The 16156-nt window shown below is 57.1% G+C and overlaps 3 protein-coding genes across 5 annotated transcripts; 2 read left to right on the top strand and 1 right to left on the bottom strand.

Annotated features, from left to right (window-relative positions):
- Positions 1-213: 213 nt before the first annotated feature.
- JUNB (JunB proto-oncogene, AP-1 transcription factor subunit) lies at positions 214-2045 on the top strand. The gene has a single exon (XM_024767638.1). The coding sequence runs from the start codon at positions 508-510 to the stop codon at positions 1549-1551; it is 1044 nt and encodes a 347-aa protein (XP_024623406.1). The 5' UTR covers positions 214-507; the 3' UTR covers positions 1552-2045.
- A 2159-nt stretch (positions 2046-4204) lies between these two features.
- Positions 4205-7375, bottom strand: PRDX2 (peroxiredoxin 2). The gene is made up of 6 exons (XM_024767505.1): positions 7241-7375; positions 6667-6771; positions 6417-6570; positions 5683-5805; positions 5388-5518; positions 4205-4527 (listed from the first exon to the last, which is right to left on the bottom strand). Exons 2-6 carry the CDS (start codon positions 6767-6769, stop codon positions 4442-4444), a joined length of 597 nt encoding a protein of 198 aa, XP_024623273.1. The 5' UTR covers positions 6770-6771; positions 7241-7375; the 3' UTR covers positions 4205-4441.
- A 137-nt stretch (positions 7376-7512) lies between these two features.
- On the top strand, positions 7513-14282 carry RNASEH2A (ribonuclease H2 subunit A). Of its 3 annotated transcripts, XM_024767501.1 has the most exons (10): positions 7513-7704; positions 9037-9242; positions 10108-10501; positions 10720-10791; positions 10917-11043; positions 11137-11224; positions 12536-12673; positions 12779-12866; positions 13850-13973; positions 14082-14276. In XM_024767501.1, the coding sequence occupies exons 3-10, from the start codon at positions 10375-10377 to the stop codon at positions 14209-14211; spliced, it is 894 nt and encodes a 297-aa protein (XP_024623269.1). In that variant the 5' UTR covers positions 7513-7704; positions 9037-9242; positions 10108-10374; the 3' UTR covers positions 14212-14276. The 3 variants fall into 3 exon arrangements, with proteins under 3 accessions (XP_024623269.1, XP_024623272.1, XP_024623271.1); XM_024767504.1 differs by lacking the exon at positions 12536-12673 and having other exon boundaries at positions 14082-14282; XM_024767503.1 differs by lacking the exon at positions 7513-7704 and having other exon boundaries at positions 9012-9242.
- Positions 14283-16156: the final 1874 nt, after the last annotated feature.

Below are 16156 nucleotides of genomic sequence, written 5' to 3' on the forward strand. Positions count from 1 at the left end.
AGGGTCCTCTGAGCCCCTCCCCCTGCAGTCGCTCCGAGCCACCCAGCCCGTGGCCGCTGTTTACAAGGACACGCGCTTCCTGACAATGACGCGAGCCGCCTCCTCCCCTTCCCCACGCTCCAGGAGGGGGGCGCGGGGGCCCGGCTCGGGCGACCGCCAATCGGAGCGCACTTCCGCAGCTGACAATCGCCGTATAAAGGCGTGTGGCTCCGGCTGAGCGGCCGGGACCTTGAGCGCGTCCAGGCCAGCATCGGAGCCGACAGGGAGCGGGGAGCAAGGGGGACGCAACACGAAGAAAGCGAGTGCGCCAGAGGGGGGCAGAGGGGCTAGAGAAGCCACACAGAGCTTCCGTGCACAGCCGCCTGTTGGCCTCTCTCGGCCCGTACAGGCCCCCGGGAACGCGCGTCCAGACACCTGGTCCAGCCACCTCCGCGGACTGCGCGCGTCTCGCTGCAGCGAGGCCCGGGGCGGCCCCGCAGGGACCCTCAGACCGACCGGGCCGCCCGGATGTGCACTAAAATGGAACAGCCCTTCTACCACGACGACTCATACGCAGCGGCCGGATACGGCCGGACCCCGGGCGGCCTCTCTCTACACGACTACAAACTCCTGAAACCCAGCCTGGCACTCAACCTGGCCGACCCCTACCGAAATCTTAAAGCACCCGGAGCGCGGGGCCCCGGCCCAGAAGGCAGCGGTGGCGGCAGCTACTTTTCCAGCCAGGGCTCGGACACCGGCGCGTCGCTCAAGCTCGCCTCATCGGAGCTGGAGCGCCTGATCGTCCCCAACAGCAACGGCGTGATCACGACGACGCCCACGCCCCCGGGACAGTACTTCTACCCCCGCGGGGGTGGCAGTGGTGGAGGTGCGGGGGGCGCAGGGGGCGGCGTCACCGAGGAGCAGGAAGGCTTCGCCGACGGCTTTGTAAAAGCCCTGGACGACCTGCACAAGATGAACCACGTGACGCCCCCCAACGTGTCCCTGGGCGCCAGCGGGGGGCCCCCGGCCGGGCCCGGGGGCGTTTATGCCGGCCCGGAGCCGCCTCCCGTCTACACCAACCTCAGCAGCTATTCTCCAGCCTCTGCGACCTCCGGAGGAGCCGGGGCCACCGTCGGGACTGGGAGCTCGTACCCGACGGCCACCATCAGCTACCTCCCACACGCGCCGCCCTTCGCCGGCGGTCACCCGGCGCAGCTGGGCCTGGGCCGCGGCGCCTCCACCTTCAAGGAGGAACCGCAGACCGTGCCTGAGGCGCGCAGCCGCGACGCCACGCCGCCGGTGTCCCCCATCAACATGGAAGACCAGGAGCGCATCAAAGTAGAGCGCAAGCGGCTGCGGAACCGGCTGGCGGCCACCAAGTGCCGGAAGCGGAAGCTGGAGCGCATCGCGCGCCTGGAGGACAAGGTGAAGACACTCAAGGCCGAGAACGCCGGGTTGTCCAGCACTGCCGGCCTCCTCCGCGAGCAGGTGGCCCAGCTCAAACAGAAGGTCATGACCCACGTCAGCAACGGCTGCCAGCTACTGCTTGGGGTCAAGGGACACGCCTTCTGAGCGCCCCCCTATCCCCCGTACGGACATTTTCCCAAACTGGACGGCTGGGCGCACGCCTCCCATGGGGCGAGGGGGCAGGCGGTGGGCACCGGCCCCGGGGCCTGGGGGCGCCACAAACCACACTGGACTCCTGCCCGCCCGCTCTGCGGCCAGTCCTTCCACCTCGACGTTTACAAGCCCCCCTTCCACGTTTTTTTTGTATTTTTTTTTCTGCTGGACTCAATTCATATTGAATATAATATATTTGTGTATTTAACAGGGAGGGGAGGAGGGGGCGATTGCGGCGGAGCTGGCCCCGCCGACCGGTACTCAAGCCCTCGGAGATACTGGGGAGGGGACCCCCGCCCCCTGCCCTCCCCCCCTCTGCACCGTACTGTGCGGAAGAAACGCGCAGTCGGTATCTAAAGAATTTATTTTAAGATGTGTTTGTGTGTGTGTTGTTCTTACTTTTTATTGAATCTATTTAAGTAAAAAAAAAAAAGGTTCTTTATTAATTTCTGTTGTCTTTTTTTCCAAGCCGGGCGGGCGGAGGGAGGAGAGTAGTGGGATGCCCCCACCCCACTGCGGTTTGTGGCTTGCTCCTGTAACTGTGTCAATCTCGCCAGCTTTGTTCAGACATCTTGCGTCCCCAGCCTGGGTGTCCAACCCTTCTTGCGTCCCCCGATCTCCCGGGTTGGAAGGTGCAGGGCGGGGACCAGGTCCCGCAACTCCCCAGCACCGGGGGACAGGACGCCTGGGGCGAAACGCGCAGTGCGCAGGCGCGGCCCCGCCCAGCCGCGCGCGCCGGGGCTTTCCCCGCTGACGCTACGGAAGCGCTGTCCAAACATGGGCTGATTCTGTCCAGTGACGCGACGGCGGTCTCTGGGCAGATTCCGGGAATCCCCTCCCCCGCTCTGCCGGGCAGGGCCGCGGCGCCGGGAAAGGGGCCGGGATTTTCCCAGGCTGGCGGCTACCAAGGCCCGGAAAGCCCCAGGCCTGGGTCCAGAGCGTCCACGGTGGGCGGGCCGCACTCCAGAACCCCGGGAGCCACCCCAGAGTCTCCCCCATCGGGCTGGTGCCTGGGTCCTGCCGAGCCCACGCCAGCTCCGTCTGACCTGACCCGGGAGGGGGGATGCAGTTGCCTGTGCGTCGTTGCCGCCGCGATCCCCTCCCCACCCCCGCCAGGAAGGGCGGTGCCCGCCTGCCAGTTTCCCCTCCCGGGTGCCAGGCCGGGAGCGGGGCGACTGCCAGGTCTGGTCCTGCCGGGGCGGCTGCTCGGGCCGCCGGGCGCCGCCGCCGCCCTCTCATGGGGCTGCCTCCCCAGCAGCTGTGACGGGTGCGAGGGCGGCTGGTGAGCCCCGATGGGGATCTGGCTGGCTTCGGAGCTGGAAGCCCCCAGAGCAGCAGAGAAAAACACAGATCGAGAAACCAAGCCACAGGGGCGAGGTGGGGTAGAACAGACGCTTCATTAATTCATTTATAAGGTACTGAACGACCTGGCCCTGGAGTCACAGACGGGACCAGGGCCGACAGACAATAAACAAGCAAACGTGATTCGGAGATGGTGGTAAGTGCTAGGAAGAAAAAAAAATGGTCAAAGTGGTAGTGATGGGGCTGGGGAGGTTAGCTGCTTTGGAGAATGGATTGGGAACATGGAACTTTAATGAGGCGATTTTTCAGCAGCTTTGAAGCTTGAGCCCTGAGAAAATCCTGAGTAACAGCGTTCTGGCAGAGGGAACAACACATGCAAAGCTCCTGTGGCCAGAACAAGATCAGCTTGTTAAAGAACAGCAAGAAGGCTGTGTGCTGCAATGGAGTGAACCAGGAGTTGGGAGATGAGGTCAGGGAAGACCACACAGGGCCTTCGGGAGGAGTGTAGATAAAATCCCAAGGCTGAGATGGGTGACCTTGGAGGGCATTAGGCTGGATAGCAGTAATAATGGATCTGTGGATTAAATGAGCTTGTCAGTCCTGTTCTGTGGAAGGAAATGGGGGCTCAGAGTGGCAAAGCCACTTGCCTGAACATGCACAGCATCAAACTGAGCTCCTTCAAACACTGTCTTGCTCCTAACACCTGCCTCGCAGCCTAACCCTCATCCTTCCACTTCAGGGGCAGAGGCACAGCCCTTCCAACCTGGGGTGGTGTAGAACTTGCAGCAGGGACTGTGCCTCTACCTCAAGCTGCCTCTCTTGGTTCTATGCTCAGGATTGGGTCCCCACCTTCTTCCAGCCCCAGGAACTTGGTCCTAATAACCATTAACAGAGTCCTGAGCTTCACGTACTTCATCTCTTTTAACGTGAAATAGTGAAATGTAGGTTTGTCTTTATTCCCATTTTGCTGTTGAAGAGACCCAGGGAAGATCACAGCTTAAGCGGCATTTGAACCCAGGCTGGCTGCTGTTTAGGTGTGGGCGCTGCTCTGCATGGCCAGGTTTCAGGTTGTAAGGCAGCCTGGGACTTGCTCCCTGCAAGGGGCCAACAGCACCATCGCCCCCGGCCCCTCTACCCGTCTTCAGGCCAAGGAGGAAGAGGGAGGAGAGTAAGCAGTGAGCATGATGCAAGACTGCCACCTTGTGGTGGAGATCGGCAACTACAATGTCAGTTTCCCAGGCCACAGTCTGGAGAAGGGGGTGGGGAGTGGTACCACGCCAGGACAAATCACACCAACACAGACTTACATCTGTCCCTAATACTTTATTAGTCACCTCTAGGCCTGTTCTCAGCTATGTGGGCTCCAAGGAGGGGGTCACCATTCACCAGCTCTCAGCTGGTAGCTTGAGAAAGCCTTGGCCTAGCCCTCTGGGGTCATGGCCTGTAGAGTCTGAAGGGGCCTTTCCTGGGTCAGTATGGGGCACCCAGGTAGGGGCACAGATGGGGGCCAAGAGCCCAAGCTTGCCACCCCTCTGCCAGCCTAGTTGTGTTTGGAGAAATATTCCTTGCTGTCGTCCACGTTGGGCTTGATTGTGTCACTGCCTGGCATCCAGCCAGCGGGACAGACTGGAAAAACAGGGGTGCACATATGAGGCCAGAGTGCCATATTCAAGGTAGAGCAGTAGTGAGGGGACAAAAAGAGGCAAAGCAAGAGCATGAGTTGCAGAAGAAAAAGCCTGGAGCCAAGTGGTCCAGGCCTAAGACAATGCCACATGGTAAGAGAAGCCCTCCAAGCCCAGCTGCAGGATTTTCTGACTGACATTTTATTTTATTTATTTATTTATTTTTGGCCACACCATGTGGCATGTGGGATCTTAGTTCCCCGACCAGGGATTGAGCCCATGCCCCCTGAGTCCTAACCAATGGACCACCAGGGAGAGTCCTAACCAATGGACCATCAGGGAAGTACCTATTTTATTATTTAGTTTTTTGGCCGCACCGTGTGGCTTGTGGGATCTTAGTTTCCCTGACCAGGGGAAACTCGAGCCCTCGGCAGTAAAAGTGCAAGAGTCCTAACCACTGGACCACCAGGGAATTCCCTGGCTGACATTTTAATTTCTTTCTGGCTCCTTTAATCGCATCTTTCTCTCTTAGCCCCAGCCCCAGTGGACTTTGAGGGCCTGTGGTCAGGCTGTGGCCTTCACATGAGAAGATACTCTGATCCAACTAACATTCAAGCCTGCCTTGGCACAGGCCTTCTCAAATACCTTCTACAGATTTCTGTTACCTCCCCACCCTTATATTGGGGTATCTCTCCCACCAGACTAGAAACTTCCTGCAGACAAGGCCCCGAGTTAAATCTTCTTTGGGGCCCTCACAACCACCCCACACAAGCGACAGAGCGGGCAGTGAATGTATGTGTGCATGACAGAGGGGCTGCATATGTACCCATGTGTGAACACATGTGAATGTGGGTTTCGGCTCACCTTCCCCGTGCTCATCTGTGTACTGGAAGGCCTGGACCAGCCGCAGAGCCTCATCCACAGAGCGCCCCACAGGCAAATCATTGATGGTGATCTGGCGAAGGACACCCTTGCCATCGATGATAAAGAGGCCCCTGAGATATCAGAGTTCACAGTGAGGAGCCAGAGTTCCCACTGTCAGGACCCAGGGAGGGAGCACCGTCTTCCTGCTAGCCACACGGCTGGGGGCAGGGAGGACATCACCCAAGAGCGACCCCCTCACTCTGAGGATGGGGGCTTCCTGAGGGTCCCACAGTACCTGTAGGCGATGCCCTCATCTTCCTTCAGCACGCCATAATCATGGGACAAGCTTCTGGTTACATCAGCCAGCAGGGGGATGTTCAGGGGGCCCAAGCCTCCCTCCTTCCGGGGGGTGTTGATCCTGTGGGTGGGGGAGACAGGGCTGGGACCTTAGGATGCCTGGCACAGCAGGGTCCTCACCCTTTGGGCCTGCCTGTGATAAGGGCTGGAGAGGGGGTGCTGGAGGTGAGAGATAAGGGGCTTTTGAGCAAACCCCGGGGAGCGCCACCCACCCCGCCCTGAAGTGGGTGCTGGGGCTGCTTCTCACAGCTGGGAAGACTAAGCTAATACTCTAGCAAAGTGGCTTCACATGTGCTGGTGGTTTCCAGCACCTTGAGGCAGAGAACCTGCCTTAGAGTCCCCATCCTCCTCTCTCCAGCTGTGTCACTGGGCCCAGCCCTTCACTCTCTTGAACTGGAGTTTCCACCTTGCTGAAATAGTTCACGGGAGGGAGGCTGTGTTGCCCTAAGTGAAAAAAAGCATCTGCTAACTCTCTACGCCACAAAACTAGTTTCCAAAAGCTAATTACTGTCATCATCATTGAGGACTTGGGAATCACTATTTCCATTATTTTCTTGATGGGAAAGGGAGACGCAGAGGTTGAGCACCGGCCAGGAGAACACACAGCTCAGACCCTATAGAGGTGTAGGTTTAGCTGCACCCTTCCTCCTTACTGGTCCCCACTGGTCATACCAAGCCAGGTGGGTGAACTGAGAGTCCACAGAGACGCCCAGCACATCGCAGTCCAGCTTGTGGAACTCCTCGGCACGCTCACTGAAAGCGATGATCTCCGTGGGGCACACAAAGGTAAAGTCCAGCGGGTAGAAAAAGAGGACCAAGTATTTTCCTGGGGAAGGGGATGGGAATAGACAAGGAGTTAGGGCTCAGTCCCTCTAATGCCTGTGCCCCGCCCCCACCAGGGCCCCCTCCAGGCCGCCCTCACCTTTGTAGTCTGAAAGCTTCACCTCCTTGAAGGCGCCATCCACCACGGCGGTGGCCTGGAATTCCGGGGCGGGCTTTCCGATGTGCGCGTTGCCGGAGGTCATGACTGAAAGCCGAGACCCCCGCCCGGTCAGTGCGCCCTGGACGACCCTTTGTCCTCGCTTCCCAAGGTCACGCTGCGTACCGGGCCCAGTTACTGAGTCAGAGCGGCGGAGGCAGCAGCACTGCCTCGCACCTTCTCCGGGACCAGGTTGGCACGGCCTTGAGACTTTGGGAGACCCGCCCCCCCGGACAGCTAGAGGGGCCGGGCAGCTGCCGGCCAGCCCCCAGTTAGCGTGTCGGCCTGAGCGCGGTCGCGCAAGCCCATCGCCCCAGGAGGAGATGTCGCGAGCTGGGGGCGGGGAGCCTGGGGATGCGGCCTGTACTCCAAGGCTCTGGCCTCGTTTTTCCCCGCAAGGACAAAGGCGGCCACTACGGCGGGCGGAAAACAAAGGCGGCCAGCGCTGAGGTCTGGATAGGGCCCGAGCTGCTCCAAGGGGACTCCCCGCAGCTCGATGCACTCCAGGTGTCCATACCTGCGTGGGAAAGGGCGGGACGCACAGACTCGCAGACGCACAGACTCGCTTTCGCAGGGCGAAGTGTGCCCTGGGCCTTGGAGCCTTTTATATTAGGCCCGAACCATGACGCCTAGCGCGGAGGGGTGGGCGGACGAGCGTAGCGGTCGGGTCCACTGCAAGCGCAGGGGAGGGAAAGAGGAGCCGGCCGCGACCACTTGCCCGCGGGCGGCAGGGGGAGACGCGCAGCCGCCGGCCCCGACCACTGCGTCGGCCCGCGGGGGTGATGCGCGGGGCTCCTCTTTGGAGCGAGCTGGGGTCGGTTGAGTCCGGCATGGCCCGGAGCGGTTTGACACTACTGTTGCTGCCTCTGATACTCCTGCTGCTGGCAACCCCTGCCCAGGTTTCCCCCGACTACCAATACTTCGGCGAGCAGGGAGAAGGGGACACCTGGGAGCAGCTGCGGCTGCAGCATCTGGAGAAAGGTAACTGCAGGCTGCGGCTGTGATAGTGCAGAAAGGTGCTTCATTGCCCCACTTCACCATCTGGCTGCAAATAGACCCTCCTTCAGGGACCTCAAATCTCTGCTCAGGGGCTTCCCTGGTGGCGCAGTGGTTGAGAGTCCGCCTGCCGATGCAGGGGACACGGGTTCGTGCCCCGGTCCGGGAAGATGCCACATGCCGCGGAGCGGCTGGGCCCGTGAGCCATTGCCGCTGAGCCTGCGCGTCCGGAGCCTGTGCTCCGCAACGGGAGAGGCCACAACAGTAAGAGGCCCACGTACCGCAAAAAAAAAAAAAATCTCTGCCAGCTATCACTGGCGGCGCCCCTCGGGCTGATTACTTTTCTCTGAGGCTCAGTTTTCTCATCTGTAAATTGAGATGGAGACTGTCTATAAGCAGCCTACACCGGGAGAGGGGACGTGAGCAGGCAATAAATACCGACGCAGACATATCCATAAACTCATGGATAAGTGCTGGGAAAGGCGGAGATAGAAAAGGCAGGGTGCAGGTAAACTTCTGAAGTCAGAGAAGGCCCGGCTGAAGATAGGTAACCAATGCAGCCGGAATGACAAGCAAAAGCCCAAAGTACGGAGATTTAGGGGGAAGAGTGCAACAGGGAGTTGCAACAGCAAGTGCCAAGGCCGAAAGGCCTGACAGAGGACTGGAAAGAGGCCAGTGTTGTCTGGCAGAGGCTTGGTGAGGGCATGAGGTGTCAGGACTTTGTGAGCCACAGATTTGGGCTAAGACCTGTCAACTAGGGCTGTAGGGAAGAGTCAGTAAAAGAAGGGTTGTGAAGGGCGTCTAATAAACGTTGTAGCTGCTTTGAAAGTGATCATAGTAATTGTTTTTGTATTATGTACTAGCACATCGCCAGGGGCTTTAAGGTACCTTCATTATGACAATTATGTCATTTAATTTACCACCTGGCAACCCTGCTGGTCAGGTGACACTGTGCCAGTTGGACAGGCTCAAGGTCATGCCCCTGAAGAGAGGAGTCATCTTCAGATGGTGGACACCAAGGGTGTTGTACCACATTCCCAACTGGACAGGCAGGCACAGGTGGGAAGTGTCATTTTGCAGTCCCTCTGGGCCATTCACCAGTTGTGTGAGGTTGGAAGGGTGGCTTGTTCTCTCTAAGTTTCAGTTTCCCCACCTGGGACTAATGGTAAGATTAGAGATAATCTATGGCTGGGTACCTGGCACAGAAGCACAACTGAGCAAATACGAACTGTTGTGATTTGTTAGTGTCTTTCTCCTCCTCCCTCCCTGGGGGTGCGGGGGCGAAAGGTTCCCTCCTACCTGGCCCTCCATCCCTAGACTTGGAAGACTCTGCCCTTGGCCCGTGGGGAAAGTGGCGCTGTTTCTGCGACCTGGGCAAGCAGGAGCGCAGCCGCGAGGCTGTGGGCACAGCGCCGGGCCCGGTGTTCATGGACCGCGAGAATCTGGTTCAGGTGCGGCCCTGCCGGCAACGAGATTGTTCATCCTGCGGGCCGAACGACTGCGACTGGAGGCCCTGAGCCCGGGTGAGCCTCCGGCGCGGAGGAGGCGGGGCCGGGGCTGGTGGGCAAATCCGGGGCCGCGGGTTCCCAGGGTGGGCGGGGAGAGAGGAAGGGCTGTGGGGGGCGGATACGAGGCGGGCCTCGAAGAGGGAACAATGGGGCACTAAATCTGGGGCTTGAGTGCAGCGTGGGAAGGGAGGGCTGAGTCAGGAGATGGGAGCCCTGCTGATATCCGAGGAGAAAGGAAGAAAGGTGGTGGGGGCGGGGAGGGGAAAACGCAGATGGAGGAACTGGGACCCTGATGAGGAACAGAAACCCACAGTCTGAGGGCTTGAGCTCTGTTGAGAGCAGGGAATAGAAAGAGACATGTCGTTGGAGTGGTGGACAAATCTGGGAGGCGTGCTCCTCGCTAAGACGTGGGAGAAAGAGGGAGAAGGGTGGGAGACGGGGCGGGAGCATGAACCCTGAACTGGGGATGGAGGGGAAAGGAGCCTGCGTGGTGGGCGGAGACTCTGAGCCGGAGTCTGTAGAGGTCTGGGATCTCGGTTCGGGGGTAGGAGAGACTTAGCCCGGATGAGAGAGAGGGTAGAAAGCAGGCGAGAGGCGAGGGGGTGGCTCTCCCGGTGAGCTACGGAGGGAGCTGGGGGACTCCAAGTCCGAAGGTTTGAGCCCAGCGTGAGCCAGGATACCTAGTCCAGGGGGCTTAGACTGTGTGGAGTGGCAGGGACCTCGAGTACAAAGAGCCTGAAACCAGATGGGGGACAGGAACTCAGTGATGCGGACACCGTATTCTGGGAGTCTAGTGGTATCTGACCTTCTAGGCTCTGACCGGGTCGAATCCTTCAAGGCCTCCCTCAATTTCCCCTTTATTTCCCTCTCCTCCCACCAGCCCCGGCGGGCGGAGCTCCGAAAGCGACCCCGCCTATCCAGTTCCCCAACCGCAGAGCTCGGCTGTCAGCCTGGGGAACTACAATTCCCAGGAAGCTGCACGGCAGCGACGTCGGCGTGTGCTGCGCAAACGACAACGGCGGCAGGAACGTTTGGGGCGTGTCTTGCGCGGCGATTGGTCGAGAGCTAGCACTGCCTCTGGGCCCGCGGAAAAAGCGCGCAGAGACCTTTCCTTGCAGACTTTGTTCCTGCCGCTGGTGGCTGCGGCATGGATCTCAGCGAGCTGGAGAGAGACAATACGGGCCGCTGTCGCCTGAACTCGCCTGTACCTTCTGTGTGCCGCAAGGAGCCCTGCGTCCTGGGCGTCGATGAAGCGGGCCGGGGCCCGGTGCTGGGTGCGCCCCCAGGGCCGGGTGGGGGAGGGGCGTGATAAGGTGGATGCAAGTTGCACTGGAACAGGAGCTGGGATTGCACCGCACTCGGGGGTGGTGGTGGTGGTGGTGATAGTGGTAATGGCGATGGCATTGGTGATGGCACCGAAAAAAAAAGCGGTGATGATGGAATAGAGATGGCGGCTTTCACGGGCTCACTGTTTGGACCCCCACTTCCCCAGGCCCCATGGTCTACGCCATCTGCTATTGCCCCCTGTCCCGCCTGGCAGATCTGGAGGCCCTGAAGGTGGCAGGTGAGCCCTGGGGTAGATCTAGGGAGGCGGTTCCTGGGCATGTTCAGGGGCGGGTGCAAGCTGGAGGGGGAGAGCAGGAACCGGGGGAACCAGCCGCTCCCCTTCTCTCCCAACCCTCCACCCAGACTCAAAGACCTTGTCGGAGAGCGAGCGGCACAGGCTCTTTGCGAAAATTGAGGAGGACGGAGACTTTGTGGGCTGGGCACTGGACATCCTGTCTCCAAACCTCATCTCTACCAGCATGCTTGGGCGGTGAGGGGTCCCGGGGGCGGGGGGGTAGCCATCATGGGCTGGAAGGGATGGGTGGCTGGAACGATGTTGACTGGGCTCTGTCCACCACCACAGGGTCAAATACAACCTGAACTCCCTGTCTCATGATACAGCTACTGGGCTGATGCAGTATGCGTTGGACCAAGGTGTGAAAGTGGCCCAGGTGAGCTAACTGTTGGTTGGATTGTCCCCATTTAACCACCTCAGGATAAAATAGGAGTATAGAAGTGCGATGGATGATTCAGGAATGTGTTTTACTGCTGTTGATGTCCTACTGTTTTTCCTACCTTAAATGTGTGCCCCACTGAGGACCATGGTGGGGCCCCCAGCCTCACCCCCATCTAATCTATTTCCATATTCTAAAGGCTCAGTGTCTAGAACGAATCTCACATCTGTTCTCCCCGACCACAGTCTGTATCCTAGCCCAGGGCACCCTCCCCTCCTGGATACCTGCCCCATCCTCCTCCAGCCCCCTCCCCTACAATGTGCTCCCCACACAGCAGGCAGTCATTTACGTTTTTGAAATGTAAATCTCGATGTTTAATTTTCTGAACACAGTGGGAATTAAATCAGGAAAGTTTACAGGCAAGTGAAGAATGAGATTAAATCACCAGAGAGGATTATAAGTTGGCATTGCATCGAGTTTGCAAGGCAAAGAACAGACCGTTTTGAGAGAATCACAAGGGTAAATATACTTGAGATAGAGAATGTACCAAGGGAGGCCTTGCTGAGAAGGTGGCTGAGGTCCAGGGCTGGAATGTGGAGCTGACGATGCAGTACTGAAGCAGACAGACAAGGAGCCTGCCCTCGAGTTCATGACCAAATCAGAGGAGATGGATGGGCAGCTGGTAAGAAAATAGTAAAGGTGATTTTTTGAGAATAATAAATGCACTGGAGATTACTTTTCTTGTTACTTTTCGGACCTCATTTCTATTCTAGACATGTGGTTCTCGTACTGCTGTCCAGCGTACTTGACATGGTCCCACCTCAGGGCCTTTGCACTAGAACACTCTTTCCCAGATCTCCCTGTGGCTCATTTCCTTCAGGCCTTTTATTCAGATGTCACCACCTCAGAGTGACCTTCTATGAACACCCCCAAATTGTTTAAAATTATAATCTCTTCTGGATCTCCCTTATTCTTTATTATTTATCCTGTTTCTTGTCTGTGGCCCTCACCAGGGTGTCTACTCTGGCATGTTTACTGCTATGTCCCCGACACATAGAGCAGCCCATGGCATGCAGTAGGTAGGTGCTTAATAAATGTAGAATGGATATAGTGTGATCAGGAAAAGCCTCTTTAGAGGGTGAGATTTGAGCTGAGACCCCTGAGAGGAAGACGCAGCCTGGGCATGAGCTGAGAGACGAGTATTCCAGGCAGCAGGAACATCAAGCGCAAAGGCTGTGAAGTTGGATCATCTACACAGTTGTTTTTCTGGATGTTTGTTGAATGAATACATTTCTGTCACCACGGCAGGTGTTTGTGGACACTGTGGGGCCCCCAGAGACATACCAGGAGCGGCTGCAGCAGCGCTTTCCTGGTGTTGAGGTGACAGTCAAGGCCAAGGCAGATGCCCTCTATCCCGTGGTCAGTGCCGCCAGTATCTGTGCCAAGGTTAGGCCCCTGCTGGCCATGGCCAGCTCCCAGCATCCCCCTGGCAGGAGGCAAGCATGGCTGCTTCATGGGGAGGGAGATCCCAAGTGCCTATCTTGCCCACAGGTGGCCCGAGACCAGGCTGTGAAGAACTGGAAGTTTGTGGAAAAACTGCAGGACCTGGACACTGATTATGGCTCAGGCTACCCCAATGGTGAGTGACAATAAACTAAAAAGGCAGGCTTGGCATGCTTCTGAGGTTTTCTAAGTTGTTCTGACCACCCCACTCTGCAGCAGAAGAGGCTGAGGCCCGGACAGGGGGGCCACTTGCTTATGGCCACAATGTGGCAAAGTTGGATTCCAGCTGGCAGACTCCCTCTTCCCTTCTCCCTCCCTCCCTCCCTCCCTGCTCTGTCTCTGGAGCCCCAGTGAAGGACTGAGACTCACGATGGGCATCTGTCCATTTGTTAAGGGGCAAAGGGCAGAGTGAGGGGCACTGGCTCCTGTCCAGTGCTGTCCAGTGGTCCCAGCTTGAATCCATTGTTTTCTCTTCATTGGGAGGCTCAGTCTCTGTTTGTAAAGTGGAAATGATTGTGCCCCTCCCCTCCAACCCTCCCAAAGACACACAAGGGCAGAGGCAAAGATTCAGTGGCTGGGTTCAAGGAACCCTTTGGCAGTTGGGTGGGGTAACACAGCAAGTCTAGGATTGGAACTTAGGTGAGGCCAAAGGGAGGAAACCGGGTCCAGGCCAAAGACACTTTGGGCAGTGTTCATTGCTTACTGAACACCTGGTATGTGACCTGCAGGGCCAAGGCCTGAAGATTCAGCCATGAGCAAGACAAACAAGGACCTCCTTGTGCCCACTGAGTTCGTGGTTACATGGGAGAGATGGGCATTAACTCAGTGGTCCACAAATGCTGGTTCAATGCCTCATGTCCTTGGGGAGGTAAGGGAGATGTCTCAAGGGCAGTCTCCTTAAACTGCACCATAAGCAACTGTTGGCCAGGCAAAGAGTTGGGGGGAACTGCTTGTGCAAAGGTCCTGAGGCAGGAGGATGTCTCAGACAGTGGGCAGTGCTTCAGGTACTCCAGAGGAGGACTGAGATGAGGTGGTAGGGCCTCAGATGCCAAGCTGAGAAGCTGGGACATTATGGCAGGGCTCAGGGCTATCACATTGTCCACCCTCCCCTTCCCCCAGATCCCAAGACAAAAGCGTGGTTGAGGGAGCATGTGGACCCTGTGTTCGGCTTCCCCCAGTTTGTCCGGTTCAGTTGGCGCACAGCCCAGAGCATCCTGGAGAAGGAGGCAGAAGACGTTACATGGTAGGTGTCCTGGAGGTGCTATGAGGAAGGAGGGTGAGAAGCCAGGGCTCAGCGCTGCCTGAGAGGGCCGATCCCCCAGAAGTCAGTGTCGCCATCTCTCTCCCATAGGGAGGACTCGCAGACGGGGGATCAGGAGGGACTTAGGAGGATCAAGTCGTACTTCAGCGAAGGCCCCCGCCCCCGCCTCCCCCATCGGTACTTCCAGGAGCGGGGCCTGGAGTCAGCCACCATTCTCTAGCAGCCAGCCTGTACTCCCTTTACCTGCTCCCACACCCACCCCACCCCCAGTTTGTGATTAAAATTCTTCAAGGAAAACTAAGTGTGGAGGTTCTGTTTTGGGGTGGTGGTAGGGTGGAGGTGTGCTCTGTCTGCATCTGGACCGAGTTGTTGACTTCTAGAACTGAAACAGGATGGACATTGATTGATTGATTTGATTTGATTTTTTTAAATATTTATTTGGCTGCGCTGGGATCTTAGTTGCGGCACGCGGGATCTAATTCCCTGACCAGGGATTGAACCCGGGTCCCCTCTATTGGGAGTGCGGAGTCTTAACCACTGGACCACCAGGGAAGCCCCTGATTTGATTTTTTAAATGCATGGTATATTTGAAGCAAAATTAAGGAGTATGCTGAGAAGCTTCCCTCCCATCCTACCCACAGCACCCTGGTGGGCTTACTGGGGTGTCTCAGTCCTTTGTGGGCTGCTGTAATGGAATACCACAGGCTGGGCAGCTTGTAAACAATGTATATTTATTTTTCACAGTTCTGGAGCCTGGAAGTCCAAGATCAGGGTACCAGCACAGTCAGCTTTGGGGGAGGGCCCTCTTCCAGGTCACAGACTGCCATCTCGCCGTGTCCTCACATGGTGGAAGTGGTGAGGAGTCTCTGTGGGGTCCCTTTTATAAGGGCACTAATCCCACTCATGAGAGAGCTCCACACACATGACCTAATCACCTCCCAAAGGTCCCACCTCCTAACACCATCTTCTTTGGGGGGTTAGGATTTCAACATATGAATTTGGGGGGGGACACAAATATTCAGACCATAGCAGGTGCCTTCTAGGTCCTCTGGAGATATCCTGGCATGTTACAAACATACATACAGATACATCTGTTTGTTTGTTTTTTTTTTGCAGTACGCGGGCCTCTCACTGTTGTGGCCTCTCCGGTTGCAGAGCACAGGCTCCGGACGCACAGGCTCAGCGGCCATGGCTCACGGGCCTAGCCACTCCGCGACATGTGGGATCTTCCCGGACTGGGGCATGAACCCGTGTCCTCTGCATCGGCAGGCGGACTCTCAACCACTGCGCCACCAGAGAAGCCCATACAGATACATCTTAACTGAAGGTTTTTTTTTTTACACAAATGAAAACAAAGTATTCCTTAGGTAGTGTGCATAGCTCTTTTTACCACATATATCTTGGAGATAATTCCAAATAGGTGTCTAAAAACCTTCCTTGTTCCCATTACAGCTGCAGATTCCTCTGTGGTGTGACTGTCCTATAGTTTATTTAACACCTTTTTTTTTTTTTTTTAATTTATTTTTGGCTACGTTGAGTCTTCGTTGCTGCGCGAGGGCTTTCTCTAGTTGCAGCGAGTGGGGGCTACTCTTGGTTGTGGTGCGAGGGCTTCTCATTGTGGTGGCTTCTCTTGAGCACAGACTCTAGGCACGTGGGCTTCAGTAGTTGTGGCTCGCAGGCTCTAGAGCACAGGCTCAGTAGCTGTGTTGCGCGGGCTTTGTGGCTCCACGGCATGTGGGATCTTCCCGGACCAGGGCTTGAATCCATGTCCCCTGCATTGGCAGGCGGATTCTCAACCACTGTGCCACCAGGGAATCCCTTAACACCTTTTAATAGACCTTGATTTGCCCCCCATCTTGCTGTTAAACTTGTACAGCAGGGAATGACAGGTTTGCCACCATTTCTCACACTGTTTTGTCTTTAGAAAAATTTCCAGGTGTAGGTTTCCTGGGTTAGAGGGTCTGTGTGGTTTGTAATTTGGAGAGGTATTTCCAAATTCCCCTCTGTGGAGGCTTGTGCTCGATGGCACTCCCATGAGCAATAGGTGAGCACTTGTTTCTCTCACAGCTTTGCCTGCACCAGAACAGGTTTATCTCACTCCATGAGAAGTCTGGAAGTCAGGTGGCTCAGCAACATCAAAGACACTTTTTTTTTTTTTTTTTGTT

Source organism: Neophocaena asiaeorientalis, unplaced genomic scaffold, assembly GCF_003031525.2.
Source record: "Neophocaena asiaeorientalis asiaeorientalis breed wild unplaced genomic scaffold, Neophocaena_asiaeorientalis_V1.1 scaffold87, whole genome shotgun sequence".
Classification (NCBI taxonomy): domain Eukaryota; kingdom Metazoa; phylum Chordata; class Mammalia; order Artiodactyla; family Phocoenidae; genus Neophocaena; species Neophocaena asiaeorientalis.

Bases quoted from the DNA above. Each gene is read 5' to 3' on its own strand.
- RNASEH2A (XM_024767501.1), top strand. From the start codon at position 10,375: ATGGATCTCAGCGAGCTGGAGAGAGACAATACGGGCCGCTGTCGCCTG. The intron at 10,792-10,916 runs GTGAGCCCTGGG...CCCTCCACCCAG, and splicing joins GGAGGCCCTGAAGGTGGCAG to ACTCAAAGACCTTGTCGGAG. The intron at 12,867-13,849 runs GTGAGTGACAAT...CCCTTCCCCCAG, and splicing joins TGGCTCAGGCTACCCCAATG to ATCCCAAGACAAAAGCGTGG.
- JUNB (XM_024767638.1), top strand. From the start codon at position 508: ATGTGCACTAAAATGGAACAGCCCTTCTACCACGACGACTCATACGCA.
- PRDX2 (XM_024767505.1), bottom strand. From the start codon at position 6,769: ATGACCTCCGGCAACGCGCACATCGGAAAGCCCGCCCCGGAATTCCAG. The intron at 5,519-5,682 runs GTACTGTGGGAC...CTGATATCTCAG, and splicing joins GATGAGGGCATCGCCTACAG to GGGCCTCTTTATCATCGATG. The intron at 4,528-5,387 runs GTGAGCCGAAAC...CTGTTTTTCCAG, and splicing joins CACAGATGAGCACGGGGAAG to TCTGTCCCGCTGGCTGGATG.